General features: G+C 50.5%; 1 protein-coding gene across 12 annotated transcripts in view; it reads left to right on the top strand.

The window, feature by feature from the left end:
• The window catches only part of MYO9B (myosin IXB), an 82,006-nt gene that overhangs the window by 40,707 nt on the left and 25,385 nt on the right, over positions 1-15,914 (top strand). For 6 of the 12 annotated variants that reach the window (XM_037141955.2, XM_037141952.2, XM_037141950.2 and 3 more), the window contains exons 4-15: positions 2,844-2,906; positions 3,487-3,586; positions 3,847-3,947; positions 5,403-5,532; positions 6,730-6,819; positions 8,183-8,299; positions 8,584-8,718; positions 11,541-11,662; positions 13,325-13,466; positions 13,708-13,912; positions 14,586-14,667; positions 15,704-15,793. In XM_037141955.2, coding sequence (XP_036997850.2) covers positions 2,844-2,906; positions 3,487-3,586; positions 3,847-3,947; positions 5,403-5,532; positions 6,730-6,819; positions 8,183-8,299; positions 8,584-8,718; positions 11,541-11,662; positions 13,325-13,466; positions 13,708-13,912; positions 14,586-14,667; positions 15,704-15,793 — 1,377 coding nt within the window. The remainder of the gene's footprint in view (positions 1-2,843; positions 2,907-3,486; positions 3,587-3,846; positions 3,948-5,402; positions 5,533-6,729; positions 6,820-8,182; positions 8,300-8,583; positions 8,719-11,540; positions 11,663-13,324; positions 13,467-13,707; positions 13,913-14,585; positions 14,668-15,703; positions 15,794-15,914) is intronic. The other 6 variants (XM_053668068.1, XM_037141949.2, XM_037141954.2 and 3 more) reach the window with 3 other exon arrangements.

Genomic DNA, 15,914 nt, shown 5'->3' with positions numbered 1-15,914 from the left:
CCCTCCTCCTCCCCCCCACCCCTGGCTCTTCTCATCTCCAGTCTCTGTTTGGTGTAACAAAGCACCACAAACCCGGTGGCTTAAACCAACAGGATTTTTCTTAAGATTTTTTTATTTATTTATTTTAGAGAGAGAGGAAGATAGGGAGAAAGAAAGGGAGAGAAACATCGGTTCGTCGCCTCTCACACACACCCCAACTTGGGACCAGGCCTGCAACCCAGGCCTGTGCCCCAGCTGAGAACATAACTAGTGACCTTTTGTCCAACAAACTGAGCCACTCTGGCCGGAGACCAACAGGAATTGCTCACCTCACAGCTCTAGAGGCCAGAAGTCTGAAGTCAAGGCGTTGGCAGGGTCCAGCTCGCCCTGAAGGCTCCAGGGGAGGCTCCTTCCTGCCTCTTCCAGCTTCTGGGGGCCCCGGGCATCCTTGGCTTGCGCCTGCATCACTCCAGTCTCTGCTTCCACCTTCACACAGCCCTCCCCTCTGTGTCCCTGTGAGTCTCCTATTTTATCTTTTAGGGCACTTGTCATTGGATTTAGTACCTTTGTAGATAGTCCTGGTTAATCTTATCTCTGCATCCTTCTCTTAATTACACCTGCAAAGACATTTTCCCAGTGAGAGTCCAGTCATAGACTGCAAGTGCATACACACACCTTCAGGGGTCACACCAGCAAGGAAAGATTGGCCATCAGTCAAATGGTCCAGCCTGCCCCACCCCCTACAGGCACCCATCACGCTCAGGGCCAGTGTCACTGAGTAGCTGGATCTCATAGACCAGCTTTTGAGAATCATATCTGTGGCCCTGAATTCAGGAAAGGAAATCTGTTCGCCCACAACCATGGCCTGCCCACACACTGAGGCAGGAGGTGCACTTCCCGTCCAGGAGCGGCTGCAGCCAGCTCTCAAGGATTGGGCCCCGGCCCTGTTCTGCTTTTGGGCAGGTGACACTTCTTGATGCTATTTCCTACTGAGGCCAAGGGTCAGGGGCAGTCTGTGCCTTCCCCTAGTTCCCCAATTTTCAAGGCCTAGTCTTCCTGCAGGTTCAAGGACTCAGTGCTGGAGCATCTCTGGCCCCCTAATAGCCCCCACAGGGGCCCGAGCCTCCAAGATGTTCAGAAGAGGGAAGAGGCTGCTATCAGTGAAATCACAGATCCACACTGGTGGGGACTTGCCATCGCCCCTCCCTGCTGACACAGCCCAGGGAGTCGGCCACAGGTGGAACATGCGCCAGGAGTCTGATTCCAGACCCAGATGCAGCCTCCCTCCCTGGGAAAACAGACTACTGCAAACTGAAACAGTTCCCAGCCAGGGCAGGAATAGAAGAAACTTGGGTTTGAAAGAAGGGAGAATGAGGCCAAGGCCCTGGAAACCCACGTGTGTGTAGCGTGTGCGTGCTTCCTGTACGAGGCTGCAGACAGAAGACCGCCATCCTGGAGAGTCAGGCAGGCTGTGTCCAGCAAGTCCTGGCCTGGGAGCCCGGCCCTGCCACCCCTCGGGCACCAGCTGCCTCCATTGTAAAACTTGATGGGCTCAGATGGAGTTGCCCCACATACCCACCCCACTCCCACACTTGGTTATAGTGGATCCCATGAGAGACGGGTCCCTCTGGCCTCAGGGGGTGTAGAGGGAGCAGGGCCCATGCCAGGCTCAGCCACCTGCTGGGCCACCTGCCTCCTTTGTGGCCCCCAGCAGTGTGTGGCCTCTCCAATTTTTGTACCTCATCCATCAGCAGGAGCCACTGTGCCCACCCAGAGGGATGGGAGATTTCGGGGTGTTACATCCTATGAAATGGCACCTGGGACATTTGCCGTCACCACTCTCAGTGTGGACAGGGTGGCTGCAGAGGGGCCCAGGCCCCAGGTGGCCTCGTGGAGCCATGTCCAGCAGACGTCTGTCACCTGATGAACGGCTACACAAAACACCATGTGTCCACACAGATAGAATATTGTTCAGCCGTGAAAAGGAATGCGGGTCTGGTGCGTGAACACTGTCTCACACTCGGAGTCACTGGGCTGAGTGACGGTCGGACTCAGTATGCATACTGAAGGGTTTTCTCTTTAAATTCTGGAGAACCCAAGCCAGTCTAAAGTGGGGGTGAGCGGCGCCTGCCCGAGGGTTGAGGTTGGAGAGGAATGACGCAGGCGCCAAGGAAGCTTTGCCAGGTGAGGGGGACGTATTCACCATCTCGATTTGGGGGGCAGTTTGTGGGGGCGTGTGTGTGTCACAGCTCATCAGGCCACGCACTTTAAGTTTATTGTGCATCAGTTACCCCTAATAAAGCTGTTCTTAAAAATGGTATGGATTACAAAAGAGCCAGTCAAGACTCATCACATATTATTCAATAAAGCTGTAAAAATTATACAAAAACAAATTTGCTATCATATTTTCAATTAGACAAACATTTAATTGCTGGGGAGATGGTGGGCACAGGGGAGACCTTCCTGTAACACTCAGGATCGCGTGGGTGCTGTTCCCTCCCCCCCCCCCCGCGTGCCCGCCTCCTGGTGGGGGAGCCGCCGCGTGATGCCCCCAGGCTTCCGTGCTTCTGGCCTGGGGAGCAGAAGTGGCCAGTGCAGGTTCCTTATTTTTATAGATGGTAGTCCTAGGGTGAGGCAACGTTTAGGGTAATCGTCTTTACGACATTTAGGTTGATTGTATTTACGACATTTAAAGTGGTATTTTTGACATTAGGGTGATTATATCTATATGCCAGTATATGTTCTATGTTTAAGGACATTAATAGGCAGCTGGCCCATTAACCATAGTGACAAATAACTCTAGTTCTGTAGGAAAAACAATACTAAAATGTGATGTTTTACTCTTTCTCTTCCTTTAATGACAGAGCTGTTGTTGAAAAATACCTGCTTGAAAAGTCGCGCCTGGTCTCTCAGGAGAAGGATGAAAGGTAGGAGGGGTCTCCTCCCTGAGCAGCTGTCGGTGCCTTCCTCCTTCCTCCTTCCTCCTTCCTCCCTCCTCCTTCCTCCCTCCTCCTTCCTCCCTCTTCCCTCCTCCTTCCTCCCTCTTCCCTCCTCCTTCCTCCCTCCTCCTTCCTCCTTCCTTGGGCACCTGGAGATCAGGGGGCTCTGCCCGGAGGCCATGGCACAACTGCCCAGGGAGCAGGCCTGCCGTGTGGCCCCAGGCTTCGTGCTCATACGAGCTAAGTCACCTTTTTGTGTTTATTTTGGTGCCTCCCCAGGGCTTTTGCCCACGTGGTTGGGTTAGAGGCATCTCTGATTGACCAGGGGGTGAGATACACACCCACCCCCGTACCTGCTCCTCCAAAGATCTCACTGGAGAAGCTCATGTTTTGGGAATGTTTTAAAGATATACTAAGAACTGACTAATTGTCTTAAATTGGGACATAGTCGCAATTTAGTGCTCTTTCCTCCCTGGTGTGGTCTCTGAAGCAATATTAATAGTAGGTTGAAAAGTAACTGTTGCTTGGCCTCCAAAAATGACTTTTTTCCCCTAATTTTGATCTGCAGAAACTACCATGTGTTTTATTATTTGTTACTTGGCGTCAGCAAGGAAGAACAACAAGAATTTCAGCTCAAACAGCCTGAAGATTATTTCTACCTCAACCAGGTAAACACCAGGCTTTAGCCACAAATGCCACCTCTGTTCCCCACGGGTTGTTTATGCTCCGCCCGGAGGTCAGAGGCCCTGTGCCTTGGCCCTCTCCAGCCCCCAACTGGCTCCAGGAGGCCCAGAGGAGGCAGCATAAAGGAGCCCATTCATTCCCCGTGTCCTGAGCCCTGCCCCATCTGCTCCAGCCAAAATCATTCCCACACGCCACCTTCTCTGACCCAGAAATACCCAAGGGTTTCACTGACTTTGTTTTTTAGCATAACTTGAAGATCGAGGATGGAGAAGACCTAAAGCACGACTTTGAAAGACTCAAGCAGGCCATGGAGATGGTGGGCTTCCTCCCCGCCACCAAGAAGCAGTAAGTGGCTGGCCAGCCATCCCGCCATCTCCCACGTGGGCACCCCCTGATCTCACTGGTCACTATCTGAGATCAGCTGACACCCCAACAGGAGCTGCAGTAAGGAGGGTGGCCCGATGACGACGAGCACATGAAGGGGCTCTCATCGTGAGTCACTGGGAGATACCAGTGCAAACCACCGGGGCTGTGCACACTTAACAATGGTTAAGATGGTAGATTTTATGTGATGTGCATGTTTGCACCATTAAAAAAGTTTTTAATTTTCGTAAACCACACAGGGTGCTTTCCACACCTGCCAGTATACCAACAAGAGCACACTGCCAGGGGTGCTCATCAGGCCAGCCACTCTGGAAAAGCGCTTGGCTGTTTTCTACTACTGCTGTGTGTATACAACGAAGCACTTACGTTCGCTCACCCCAAAACATGCACGTGCGCACTTATACACACAGTAGCCTCCTCTATAACAGCCCCAAAGTCTAGAACCCTCCCTCCCAAATGCCCATCAACAGGAGATTAAATAAATAACCAAATGTCAGTCTGTTTGTGCAGCGGTCAGCAGACTTTCCAGAGAGGGTCAGGTAGTGAATATTTTCAGCTTCGTGAGCCATAGGTTCCTGTTACATGTTCTGCTCTGCATTTCACTTTGCTTTTTAATGACCCTTTAAAAACTGAACCATAAACTTAGCTCAGGGACCATACAAAAATGGGCCCGAGTTTGCCACCTCCTGAACTACTCTGCACACAGTAGCAGTTGTCACTGGAGACACCGATTCTATCCCCAGGGAGGCCTTCTCTGGAGATATTTTTGGTCATCACACTGCATGTGTGTGGGATGCTGCTCAACATCACACAGTGCCCAGGGCACCTCCCTCCCCCCGCAGCAAACAGGAACCTGGCCCCCAGGTGCCATGGCTGAGCTACGCTGGTCAGCAGAATTAAGTGAACAGACCAAGAGTGTGCTGTGCCGGCCACTGCACCCTCACACGGCAGTGTTTTCAATGTCAGGCCAGATGCAGGACATACAGTGATTTCATGAACACCAAGTTCATGGTCGATGCTAGACGTTAGGACAGCCATTCCTTTGTGAGGCTGGGTGGTTCCAGGGTGTAAAATGTCACATGCCTTGGTCTGAGTGCTAATTTAACGGCGATCTGTGCATTTTGTAACAATTCATCTCTATACTTGGGAACTGTGTAGTTTTTTGCATGTGCATGTTATGCTTCCATTAAAATATTTTTATTTCCCATTATAAAAAAAGGAAAAGAAATTGAGATACCCGTCTACCAAGTCAAATTGTACAGGGAGAGTCCCCAGCAGAGAGACTTAACGTTTTTGAGACTCCGTGTGTCCTGACTAGACTCGGATGTTGTTTCAAATCCTGCCCAGTTGCTGGGAGGTTTCTCTCGTCTTGCAGTTGGGGAAAGCGCCCTAACCGAAGCTCCTTTTCTCTCCCAGGATTTTTTCTATCCTCTCAGCCATCCTGTACCTGGGCAATGTCACATACAAGAAGAGAGCCACAGGCCGAGATGAAGGCCTGGAGGTCGGGCCCCCCGAGGTGCTGGACACGCTGTCACAGCTTCTGAAGGTACTGCTCCCTGTCCTCGGCCACCGTGGGGTATGTGGGGCCACCTCAGGCCTGTGGCCTTGGAGGACCCAGAGCGTCCTGCATGGGCTGTGCTGCTATAAACGAGGGCCTCTGCCCACTTCCTTGCTACGGTCTCTGCCAACTCCCTTCCTCATTTCTAAAGGGAATCCCTGCTGGTCAGGGACACCTCAGCTCCTCATGCTTAGCTCATGGGAGGCTATTTATTTATTTACAAAAGATTTTACTTATTTTTAGAGAGGAGAAGGGAGGGAGAAAGAGAGGGAGAGAAATATCAATATCTGGTTGCCTCTTACATGCCCTCTACTGGGGACCTGGCCAACAACCCAGGCACGTGCCCTGGCTGGGAATTGAACTAGTAACCCTTTGGTTCACAGGCCAGTGCTCAATCCACTGAGCCACACTAGCTGGGGCTCATGGGAGGCTATTTTAAAACCATAGTTTGATCAGCGAGGTCGTTTTCTCACCAGTTCTGCCATCCCCTTGTCCACTGGTTTTCAACCCCAGGGTCAGTGTCTGGAGGCGTTTTGGTTGTCACAACTGGTGATGGGGGGGCTACTGGCATCTAATGGGTGGAGGCCACGGATGCTTCCAGCATCATATAATGCCCACAGCAAGGAATGATACAGCCTTGAGTGTCGGTGGTACCGAGGCTGAGAAGCCCAGCCCTCAGTCTCTCTGTTTCTGAGCATGGCTCCATCTGCGGCTCTGCCTGAAGGAGGACCCTCCCCCCAGCTTCTGCTCTGGTCACAGGGATGAGTAAATACACCTGCTGGGGGCTCAGGGCCGCTTCCCCTGTTCCTGCTCTTGACTGTTGCTGGCTTGTGTAGGGAGCTTGGCAGTCAGGGAGGGCCAAGCCCCTGATAGCCCTGGCCACAGGCTGGAACAGCTATAAATGCAGGTCACCAGGCAGCATGTGAGCCTGAGGCCCACAGTGACACCCAGGGTGTGCCGCCATGCACCCGGAGCTGTCAGCCATGGGTGTGATCATTCTGAACCACACTGAGTATACATAGTGCACACTGTGGATTGGACCTGCTTCCTGGCACAGCCAAGGGGGGGGGGGGGTCCCTCTCCAGCCTTCTTCAAGCTTCAGACTTTATCTCAATGACATAAGAACCCAGTGGGCAAGTCTTCAGCCTCACCCCCTCTTTATCTCCCTTCTTGACTTTGATACAGGTGAAGCGAGAGATCTTGGTGGAGGTTCTGACCAAAAGAAAAACGGTGACCGCCAATGACAAGCTCATCCTGCCCTACAGTCTCAGCGAGGTAAGTGCTGCTCTGGGCTTTCAAAAGGCACTGGGCCCCAAAACCTAAGTGGAGGGAAGTCCTTTGGGAACAGCCGGCATGGTTGATGTTTTTCCTGTCAGAGTGACAGAGCCCTTAGAGCGCTCTGGTTCTCATGTGAGCTTAGGCTCAGCACAAACCAGCCCAAACAGCAAACTGCAGCCTGAGTGTCAGAACTTGGGCCACACGTGTCCCTCTCTGTGTTTCCAGCTGCTTCCTGGGTGTCCTGTTTCTTACCAGCAGAAGCGGTGAGACCTGCAGCCAAATCCAGCCTGCTACCTGCTTTTGTAAATAAAGTTTTATTGGCATGCAGCCATGCCCATTTGTTTACATGCTGCTGTCCTGCTGCAGCACAGAGCTAAGGGGTTGCAACAGAGACCCATGTGGCCTGAATAGCCAAGAATATTGGTCCTTTGGCCCTTTGCACAAAAGCTTTTATCAAGCCCAGAGCTACAGCATGATCTTTACAATCATTATGTGGGTCCCTAAATATTGATAAGGTGCCTCTCTCTGGCCTTGCCCCAGCCTGGATGTGTAGGGTGTGTTTTTGGGGGTTTTTTACATTTCTAGAGCAGTGTGACTGCTGCAGGCAGCTTGGACAGCAACGGGAAAGTACCTAGGCACGGTGGGTGGGGGCAATTTCTAGCTGGTGGTGGAAGCTGCTTGGGCCCTCAGACTAGCACCACAGTCTGAGCCCCCAGGGGCAAAGGTACCCTGTAGTGTGCAAGATCCCTGAGACCCCAGCGGCAGGGCCGCCACCAGGTGGAAGATGTAAGGCTGAGTCTCTCAAGGTTCCCATTTCCATGGCTTCCCAGAAAAGGTAGAACTAGAGGGGTGTGTTCTGGATCTTGATTGCAGCCACCTGTGTCTGTCACCATTTAGGTCTGAACACACCAAAAGAAGGAAGTATTTGTATATAAGTTAGAACTCCATAAGGCCTTGGAAAAATTGTCAAAGCCATTACTGCCTTTACGATGTTGGCCCCATGATGCTCCCAGAACAGCAAGGGGCCTGGCTTTGAACCCAGCAGGGCCTCCTGGCTAGTTTTCCTATGGTGCAAGCCTAGTGCCCTCTCTGAGCCTGCATTCTACCCTCATCAGGCCCTGGTAGCACAAAGGAGTGAGTCAGCCCTTGAGAAAGACTTAGCCGAACCCCATGCTGCTGAGTCAAGGCTTTTGAGTTTATACTTCAGTGTGCCCAGGTATTTGAGCTGACAGGGTGGCGTGCAGAGTGGGAAGGGGTCTGTTGGAGGAGTTGACTAGGTGAGTCATTGCCTGTGCAGACCTTAGGGTAGTACATGTGGGCCCCACCTTGCTGAGGCACGATGTCCCCTCTGTGCCCACAGGCCATCACTGCCCGCGACTCCATGGCCAAGTCTCTGTACAGTGCCCTGTTCGACTGGATCGTGCTGCGCATTAACCATGCCCTCCTCAATAAGAAAGACATGGAAGAGTCTGTCTCGGTGAGTCCCCACCCCGACCCCAGCACCCCGCCAAGCTGGGCTGGGGGAGACTGTGCCCTCACTGCTGCACAGGTGGATGGCCTGTGGTGCCAGGAGCCGAGGTAGCTGTAGCCATTGTCAGGCGAGAGGCCAGTTCCTAGCCCAGAAACCAAGACAGGGTGCAGTTCTCGGGTCCCAATGCAAAATGGAAACATGGCTCCTTATTCAAATATTACGGGTCCCAAGCACGCGACACAACAGAGCACGGAGGACCCAGCAGTGACAACTGTTCTCTCTCCCCCCAGTGCTTGTCCATCGGGGTCCTTGACATCTTTGGGTTTGAGGACTTCGAGAGGAACAGTTTTGAACAGTTCTGCATCAACTATGCCAATGAGCAGCTCCAGTATTACTTCAACCAGCACATTTTCAAACTAGAGCAGGTAAGGAAGTGCCACTGTCACCCATCCAGCCCAGGGGAAGACAGGATGAGCCACAGCCGGGATCTCCCTAGGGGCCTGGTTGGTCATCACACCTGCCCCAGAATTTTTCTCTGCACAAAGGAAAGTCCGGGGAAAGTTCCACCCAGCCCCAGATGAGGCAAACTGTCGGGGAATTTCTCAGCCACAGGTCAATTTTGCACTTTCTCTCTGCTCAAATGTGCTTTAGTGAGAGAGAAATGAGGTTGCCTTGTATGGATTTGCTGTGGTCAGTGATATTGATAACCTGTAGTATGTGTCTTTTCAATAGTAAATATTCACCCATTTTACCCACATAATACCCTTCACGTTGATGATTTTGACAGCGGGAAAAAATGATGGGGTTATATATTGGGTTGGCCCAAAAGTTTGTTCCACTTTTTTTAATTTAATTTTATTTTAATTGTTGTTCAAGTATAGTTTTCTGCCTTTTACCCCCATCCCAGCCTACCCCCCAAAGTTTATTCCATTTTAAATGAAAATAAAAGACACACTTTTTACTTTTACCAATAATTTTATTGAACATGTTCACCATTTTGTTCCACTACCTTCTGCCACCTTGCAGGCAACTTCATAATATCATCTTCCCAAAACTTTTTATCTTTCTGAGCAAAGAACTGTTCCAGGCAGGTGCCTTTTGCAGTCTTCCAGAGAATTGAATTTTTTCCCTTTAAGAGAATTTTGTAAAGATCAGAATAAATGGAAACTCGAAGGTTCAGTGTCTGGTGAACACAGCAGATAAATCAGAGCTTCCCAGCCCAGCTCGAACAGTTTTTACTAGGTCATCCAAGAAACACGTGGTCTTGCGTTTTCCTGGTGAAAGATGATACGTTTTCAGTTGACTAATTCCAGACTCTTTTCTTCAAGGGCTGCTTTCAGTTGGTCTAATTGGAAGCAGTACTTGGAGTGAATCGTTTGGTTTTGCAGCAAGGGCTCGGAATAGCAACTGCCTTCCGACCCTCACGCATGCAGCGCCTTCTTCGGATGGAGACCAGCCTTTGCTGTGGTCGGTGGTGCTTCATTTCGCTTGCCCACGATCACTTCCATTCCACATTATTGTAAAGCATCCGCTTTTTAATCACCCATCACGGTTGGTTTTAAAAACAGAACATTTTTATTACGTTTCAGTGAAAAATCACATGTGAAAAAGGGCCAAGGGTTTTTTTGTGTTGTTTTTTTTTTTTTCACTTGACTTACTGCAGAACCCGGACATCAAAGTGATTAAAATAACCAAGCCGGTGCAAATAATTTTCAATTCTTGATTTGGATTTTTTTAAAGATTTTACTTATTTTTAGAGGAAGAGGAAGGGTGAGAGAAAGAAAGGGAAAGAAACATCAGTGTGTGGTTGCCTCTCACACACCCCATACTGGGGACCTGGCCCACAACCCAGGCATGTGCCCTGACTGGGAATCGAACTAGCAACCCTTTGGTTCTCAGGCCGGCACTCAATCCACTGAGCCACACCAGCCAGGGTGTGATTTGGATATTTTGAGTATGTCAGCTATCTCCTGCAAGGTGTAACATTTACAATTATCAGTTAATGTCTCAATTTGATCTCTGTCAACTTCAGGCAGTCTACCTGACCACAGGATGTTGCCCAGCGAGAAATCTCTGGCACAAAACTTCACAAACCACTTTTGACACATTTGATCAGTCACAGCACCTTCTCCGTACACTGCACAAATCTTTTTATGCATTTCAGTTGTGTTTTACCTTTCTTGAAATAATAAAGCATAATATGCCAAAAATGTTGCATATTTTCTTCCATCTTCAATATTAAAATGGCTACACAAAAATTCACCAATTTTGTTAATTTTTTTAGATGCATGCTGCTATGACAGCTGTCACAATACAATCTAATAAAATTATTTCAAATGAAGTTAAAGACAGCTAAGCACTACTAGAGCCATTGTATGGAAAAAAAGGAACAAACCTTTTGGCCAACCCAATATTTATTTAGCTGATTTTACTATTATGCTTTCTGGCTGTTTGTTGGTCGAAATTAAGTTGTGTGGGAAGAGCAACATACACAGTGATTTGCAAAGCTTTTGATATACAGAGTTAAATTAAGTACATTATTAAAGTTACCTTCACTTGTTTTTACATTTTAAAATATAACAGGTAGATCTGAAGTTTCTTAAGTCACTTACATTACATGACTGTACAGATATTGCAGCTCCTGAGCAGAGGCCCAGGGTCAAATCCAGCCCCACTGCCTGTTTTTATAAATAAAGCTTTATTGGCACATGGACACAGCCACTTATTTACATATCATCCCTAGCTGCTTTCAAGCCACAGCAACAAAATTGAGTAATTGTGACAGATACAAGCTAACTAGTAGAATTCAGCACATTTGCAGTCTAGCTCCCTACAGAGAGTTTGCTGACTCCTGGGAGGCTTTGACTGTGAGGTTAAGCACCTCCCTGTGAGAAACGTTTGAGAATGTGCATTGTTTCATTCTGCTAATTATTAACTTATGTAATAGCCTTAGATAGTGCTCAATGCACTTCTATTGGTATAATATGTATTCTGTTACTTACACATCTATGTGTAGATGCATGCATGCATAAACACAGGGGTGGGCAAAGCAGGTTTCCAGTTCTTGGTGTGGAAAAGCACATGCAGGTTATGACCGTTAATGGTAGCCTTGTTGAATTGGCGGCACAGTACACTCACAGCTGGAAGCCTGCTTCTGCCCACTGTGCATGCACATAATGCACACTGTGCAAACGTTATAAAGCTGTGAAATAGCGAGCTCACTGGATGCCCCGCCCAAACCCTGCAGGAAGAATACCAGAGCGAAGGGATCTCGTGGCACAACATTGACTACACAGACAACGTCGGTTGCATCCATCTGATCAGCAAGAAGCCCACTGGCCTCTTCTATCTGCTGGATGAAGAGAGCAAGTAAGTGTCCATGTCCCAGTGCATCCACAAACCCAGGCACGCAGTCCAGTTCTGCAGCCCCCAGAGCCTTACCCCAAATCCACACATCCCAAGAACGCCCACCTGGGAGTTCTTGGGAAAGGACCATGGGCCCTGAGCCTAGAAGCTGGGAATGGGGTTGATGCATCTTTGCAAAGGGCAGTGTGTGGCATCAGGGCCCAGAAACCCACTCTGCGGAGCCTGGCACCCCTTGTCCCCAGGATGCGGTGAAGGCCAGAAGGGATATTTATAAGGTGTCTCTCTCCTGGTCACCCAGCTGCAGTCACTAAAATTTACTTACTGCAGCTGCCGTAATGGCCACAGCAGGGCAGCTGAAAACAACAGAAATGTATTTCCTCACAGTTCTAGAGGCCAGAAGTCTAAAGTCAGTATCGGGGTGTTGGCAGGGCCACACTCCCTCCGAAGGCTCTAGGGGCTAATCCTTCTTGCCTCTTTCAGCTTCTAGCAGCCCCAGATATCCTTGGCTTTTGGCCACTTTGCCCCATTTCTGCCTCTGTGGTCCTGTCGCCATCCCTTCTGTCTATCAGTGTCACATCTCCTTGTCTTACAAAGAGCCCAGTCGTGCTGGATTAGTGCCCACCTTCATGACCTCATTTTAACTCTACATCTACCAAGGCCCTATTTCCGAATCAGGTCATATTCGCAGCTTCCAGGTATCAGGACGTGTCTTTTTATTAACCCCCCTCTATAGGGCCCTTGAGTGCTGCTGAGGCCCCTGTGGGTCTGGAACAATCAGGCTCACCTCCTGCCTCACACCAACTCTCCATCCAGGGCAGGGATTCAACCAGAATCCAAAGAGAAAACCTGCAGACGAGAAAGGTCAGGGTGTTAGGAAGGGCTAGCTAAACCATCACTCCTAGGAAACTTCCAGACCTCCGTGTGGGGGAGGTATGGGAGGCAGGCCCAGGTGCAGCAGGGTCAGATCTGTCTTTGTTGAAAATCTGGTCATTTGAATTCATTAGGGATTATTTTTTACATTGACTTGGATTTTCTAAAATAGTACATTGTTTATCCAGACAACCACACGAATAGGTCTCTCACTTTCCACACCCTTTCTGCAGCCTTGGAAATGATGCGCTTAGTGGCTATAAGATCTTCCCCTTTGACACCCACCCCCTGCCCCCCATCAAACCCCAGTGTTGGGATTCAGAGGCATGTTGTGCTGCTGTGTTTGCGGCAAGGCTGGATGAGCATAGGCAGGACGTGCCAAAGCCAGCCGCAGCATAGCCTTCCCGGAAGGCAGAAATAGGCACCACGAGTGCCTTATTCTGCCCCCACTCTTCTCCCTCTAACGGAGCCCAGGCAAGACCCCTTCCAAGACACTGCATTCAGACACAGGTGAATCCAAAGCCAGAGTCACCCTGTCCTGGGATCTCTCCTGGAAGCTGCCTGTGGTGGGTCCACTCTTATCTCTCTGAGCTCACTCCACAGCCCTGAGTGCGTCCTTTTGCTCTTGGCCCCTTCATACCAGGTTGCAGGTGTCTGGGCCTCAGCCTCGACGCCCAGCGCAGCCCGAGCACTGTCCACATGCCTGCCTGACTCGGTGGCAAAAGACCTGTAACCTCCATGCAGAGTGAATGATCCCTGGTGTTCTCACAACTAAGTTTCAAATCTTCTTTCCAGCTTTCCCCATGCCACAAGCCAGACCCTGCTGGCCAAGTTCAAACAGCAGCATGAGGACAACAGGTACTTCCTTGGCACTCCCATCATGGAGCCAGCGTTCATCATTCAGCACTTCGCCGGGAAGGTGAAATACCAGATTAAGGTACGAGTCAGGCCCACAAGGTGGGAAAAGGATCACGTGGGTCATCTGGAGCCCCCTCTGGTGCTTCTTAGTCCACCCACTTTAGATCTGTCATGCTGGGCACAGTACCAGGGTGCTCGGACCTGACCCCATATCTGCAGCTCCACAGGCAGAAACCATGTCTGTTGTGATACTGGGTCCCAGCCTGTCACCAGCCCTTCCCATTCTAGCACCAGTGAGTGACTGCCTCTTCCCCCACCAGGACTTCCGGGAGAAGAACATGGACTACATGCGGCCAGACATCGTGGCTCTTCTGCGGGGCAGTGACAGCTCCTATGTGCGGGAGCTCATCGGCATGGACCCGGTGGCAGTGTTCCGCTGGGCCATGCTCCGGGCCGCCATCCGGGCCATGGCCGTGCTCCGGGAGGCTGGACGCCTGCGGGCGGAGAGGGCCGAGCAGGCCGCAGGTATGTGGGGGAGGCCCAGGCACCTTCAGGAGCCCACTTTCAAGTGCACCTTCCAGTGGCAGTTAGCACCTTGACAGTGGTGTGCAGCCACAGCCTCTCCCAGTTCCAGGACTGTTCGTCATCTGTTAGAAACTCTACCACGTGTTTAACCTTTTAAATTTTTCTTGATTTGAGAGAGAGAGAGAGAAACATCAACTTTTGTTCCAATTATTTATGCACTCATTGGTTGATCTTGTCTGTGCCTTGACCAGGGATTGAACCCCACACCTTGGCTTACCAGGACAATGCTCTAACCAACTGAGCTCCCCAGCCAGGACAGGCGTGTAATTTAACATCATCACCCTCACAAAGCAGGGAGGTGTATCCCTGTTTTTCTGTGACAACCTGGGGCCCAGAATTGTTAAGTGGCTCCCTTAGGGCCGAGGGGCTCCGTTTCACCCAGGGCGTTCATTGACGGGAAGGAGGACTGAAAGGTTAAGGCCTTTATGAGGAACAGGAATAAATGGTTGCTGTTTGGGGATCAGACACTTCACGGTTCCCTACTTCTGCCCATATTGGAGTATCAGGTTGTTTAAGGTGGGTTCAAGTCAGGACTGCAGCCTCGAGAAAAAAACAAAGGCCTTCATGCTCCAGGAGACCATCAGACCCCAAGTCTATCTTACTGTGTCCCCAGCAGCACTGGGCAGCCCTGGCATCCGAAGTCACCCGGGAGAGCTACAGAGAGCAGTCACCACCCCCTCGGAAAAGCTGTACCGGTGAGCATGACCTTGATTTGTCCCAGCTGAAACTGGGAGGCAGCAGCGTTGTTGAAAACAGTGCCAGAAACCCCACCCCTGAACCCAGGCTAAGGGCGTCTACACCCAGCATCCGCTTGAACCAAAACGACCCAGAAGCAGACAGCACCTGGCTGCCACTTTTCTGCAACCAGGCCTGGTTTGCTATGTCATCTGCTTTAGGAAGGTTTGGGTGGCTCAGTTTATGCCGCATCCTTTTCGTGGTCACGTTGGGGCAGTTGGTGGGTGGGGCCAAGGGACCACTGGTCCCCCCCCAAACAACAGGCTTGGTTTAGAAGCACTTCCTCTCTCAGCCTGGCCAGGTCTGCTGGGATACTTCGTTCAGTCAGAAATGCTGACACCTCCTTATTGCACGTGAGATACGTGGGGTGTTTTGCGGCCACTTAACAATGACTGACCCAGCTTGTACTAAGTATAAAAGTGATCAGGTCCGTGCTCCCAGGAAGGTGGGGTGAAAAAGGCCACTCCAGACAGATGACTAAGGTGGTGAAAGAGCCAGAGGGGAGCACTATCCGAGCCAGATGAGACAGGCCGTGGGGGCAGCACGTGCCAAGGCCCTGGGGCAACCGAGAGTCCCTGGCTTTTTTCTCGACACAAATCCCCAAGGAGTAAGTCACCACATTTTTGGATATCAAAAAGTTATTTTGTTTTTGTGCCCTTTGCAATGACTTTAAGAGATACATAAAAGTGTGAGGTAGAACTTACACCTGGATAAGTGACTGGATGTCGTTTGTCTGAAAGCACAGAGTGTCTTTTCCCTGCTTTTAAAAAGGTGGTGTTTTTAAATTAGCATTTCCATCTAAAAGGGGATAAGGGAAAAACCACGTATTCCCCCTACTTGCTTATGGGTTATTTTGGTTTTTCTTCCTGCAAAGACTGAAAGGTGGCCCCCAACTTGCAGTCGCTGAAGCGGCGTCAATCTCCCCAGGGCCTGGCCCCCCGGGCTGTGGGTCCCGCCCCTGGAGCACATTTAGTTTATACAGATTCTCCCTTTCAGTGTCTCAATGCTAGATTTCTCAGTTGACGGCTCTGAGGAGTTCGATATTAACGCTTTTGAGGACATCTTTGCTTTCTATGAAAGCAAGAAGTAAGTAGAGCAAGGGCCTTCGAACCCAAGACCAGGGAGGCACAACAGAGGAGCTGGCCCCTAGGCTCTCAGTGCAGCGCCCAGGGCCAGGAGAGAGGGCTCGGGGAGCACCCGGGCGCCG

Source organism: Artibeus jamaicensis, unplaced genomic scaffold (assembly GCF_021234435.1).
Source record: "Artibeus jamaicensis isolate MK-2021 breed Jamaican fruit bat unplaced genomic scaffold, CSHL_Jam_final contig_477, whole genome shotgun sequence".
NCBI lineage: Eukaryota > Metazoa > Chordata > Mammalia > Chiroptera > Phyllostomidae > Artibeus > Artibeus jamaicensis.
This window is presented reverse-complemented; position numbering and strand designations above follow the sequence as displayed.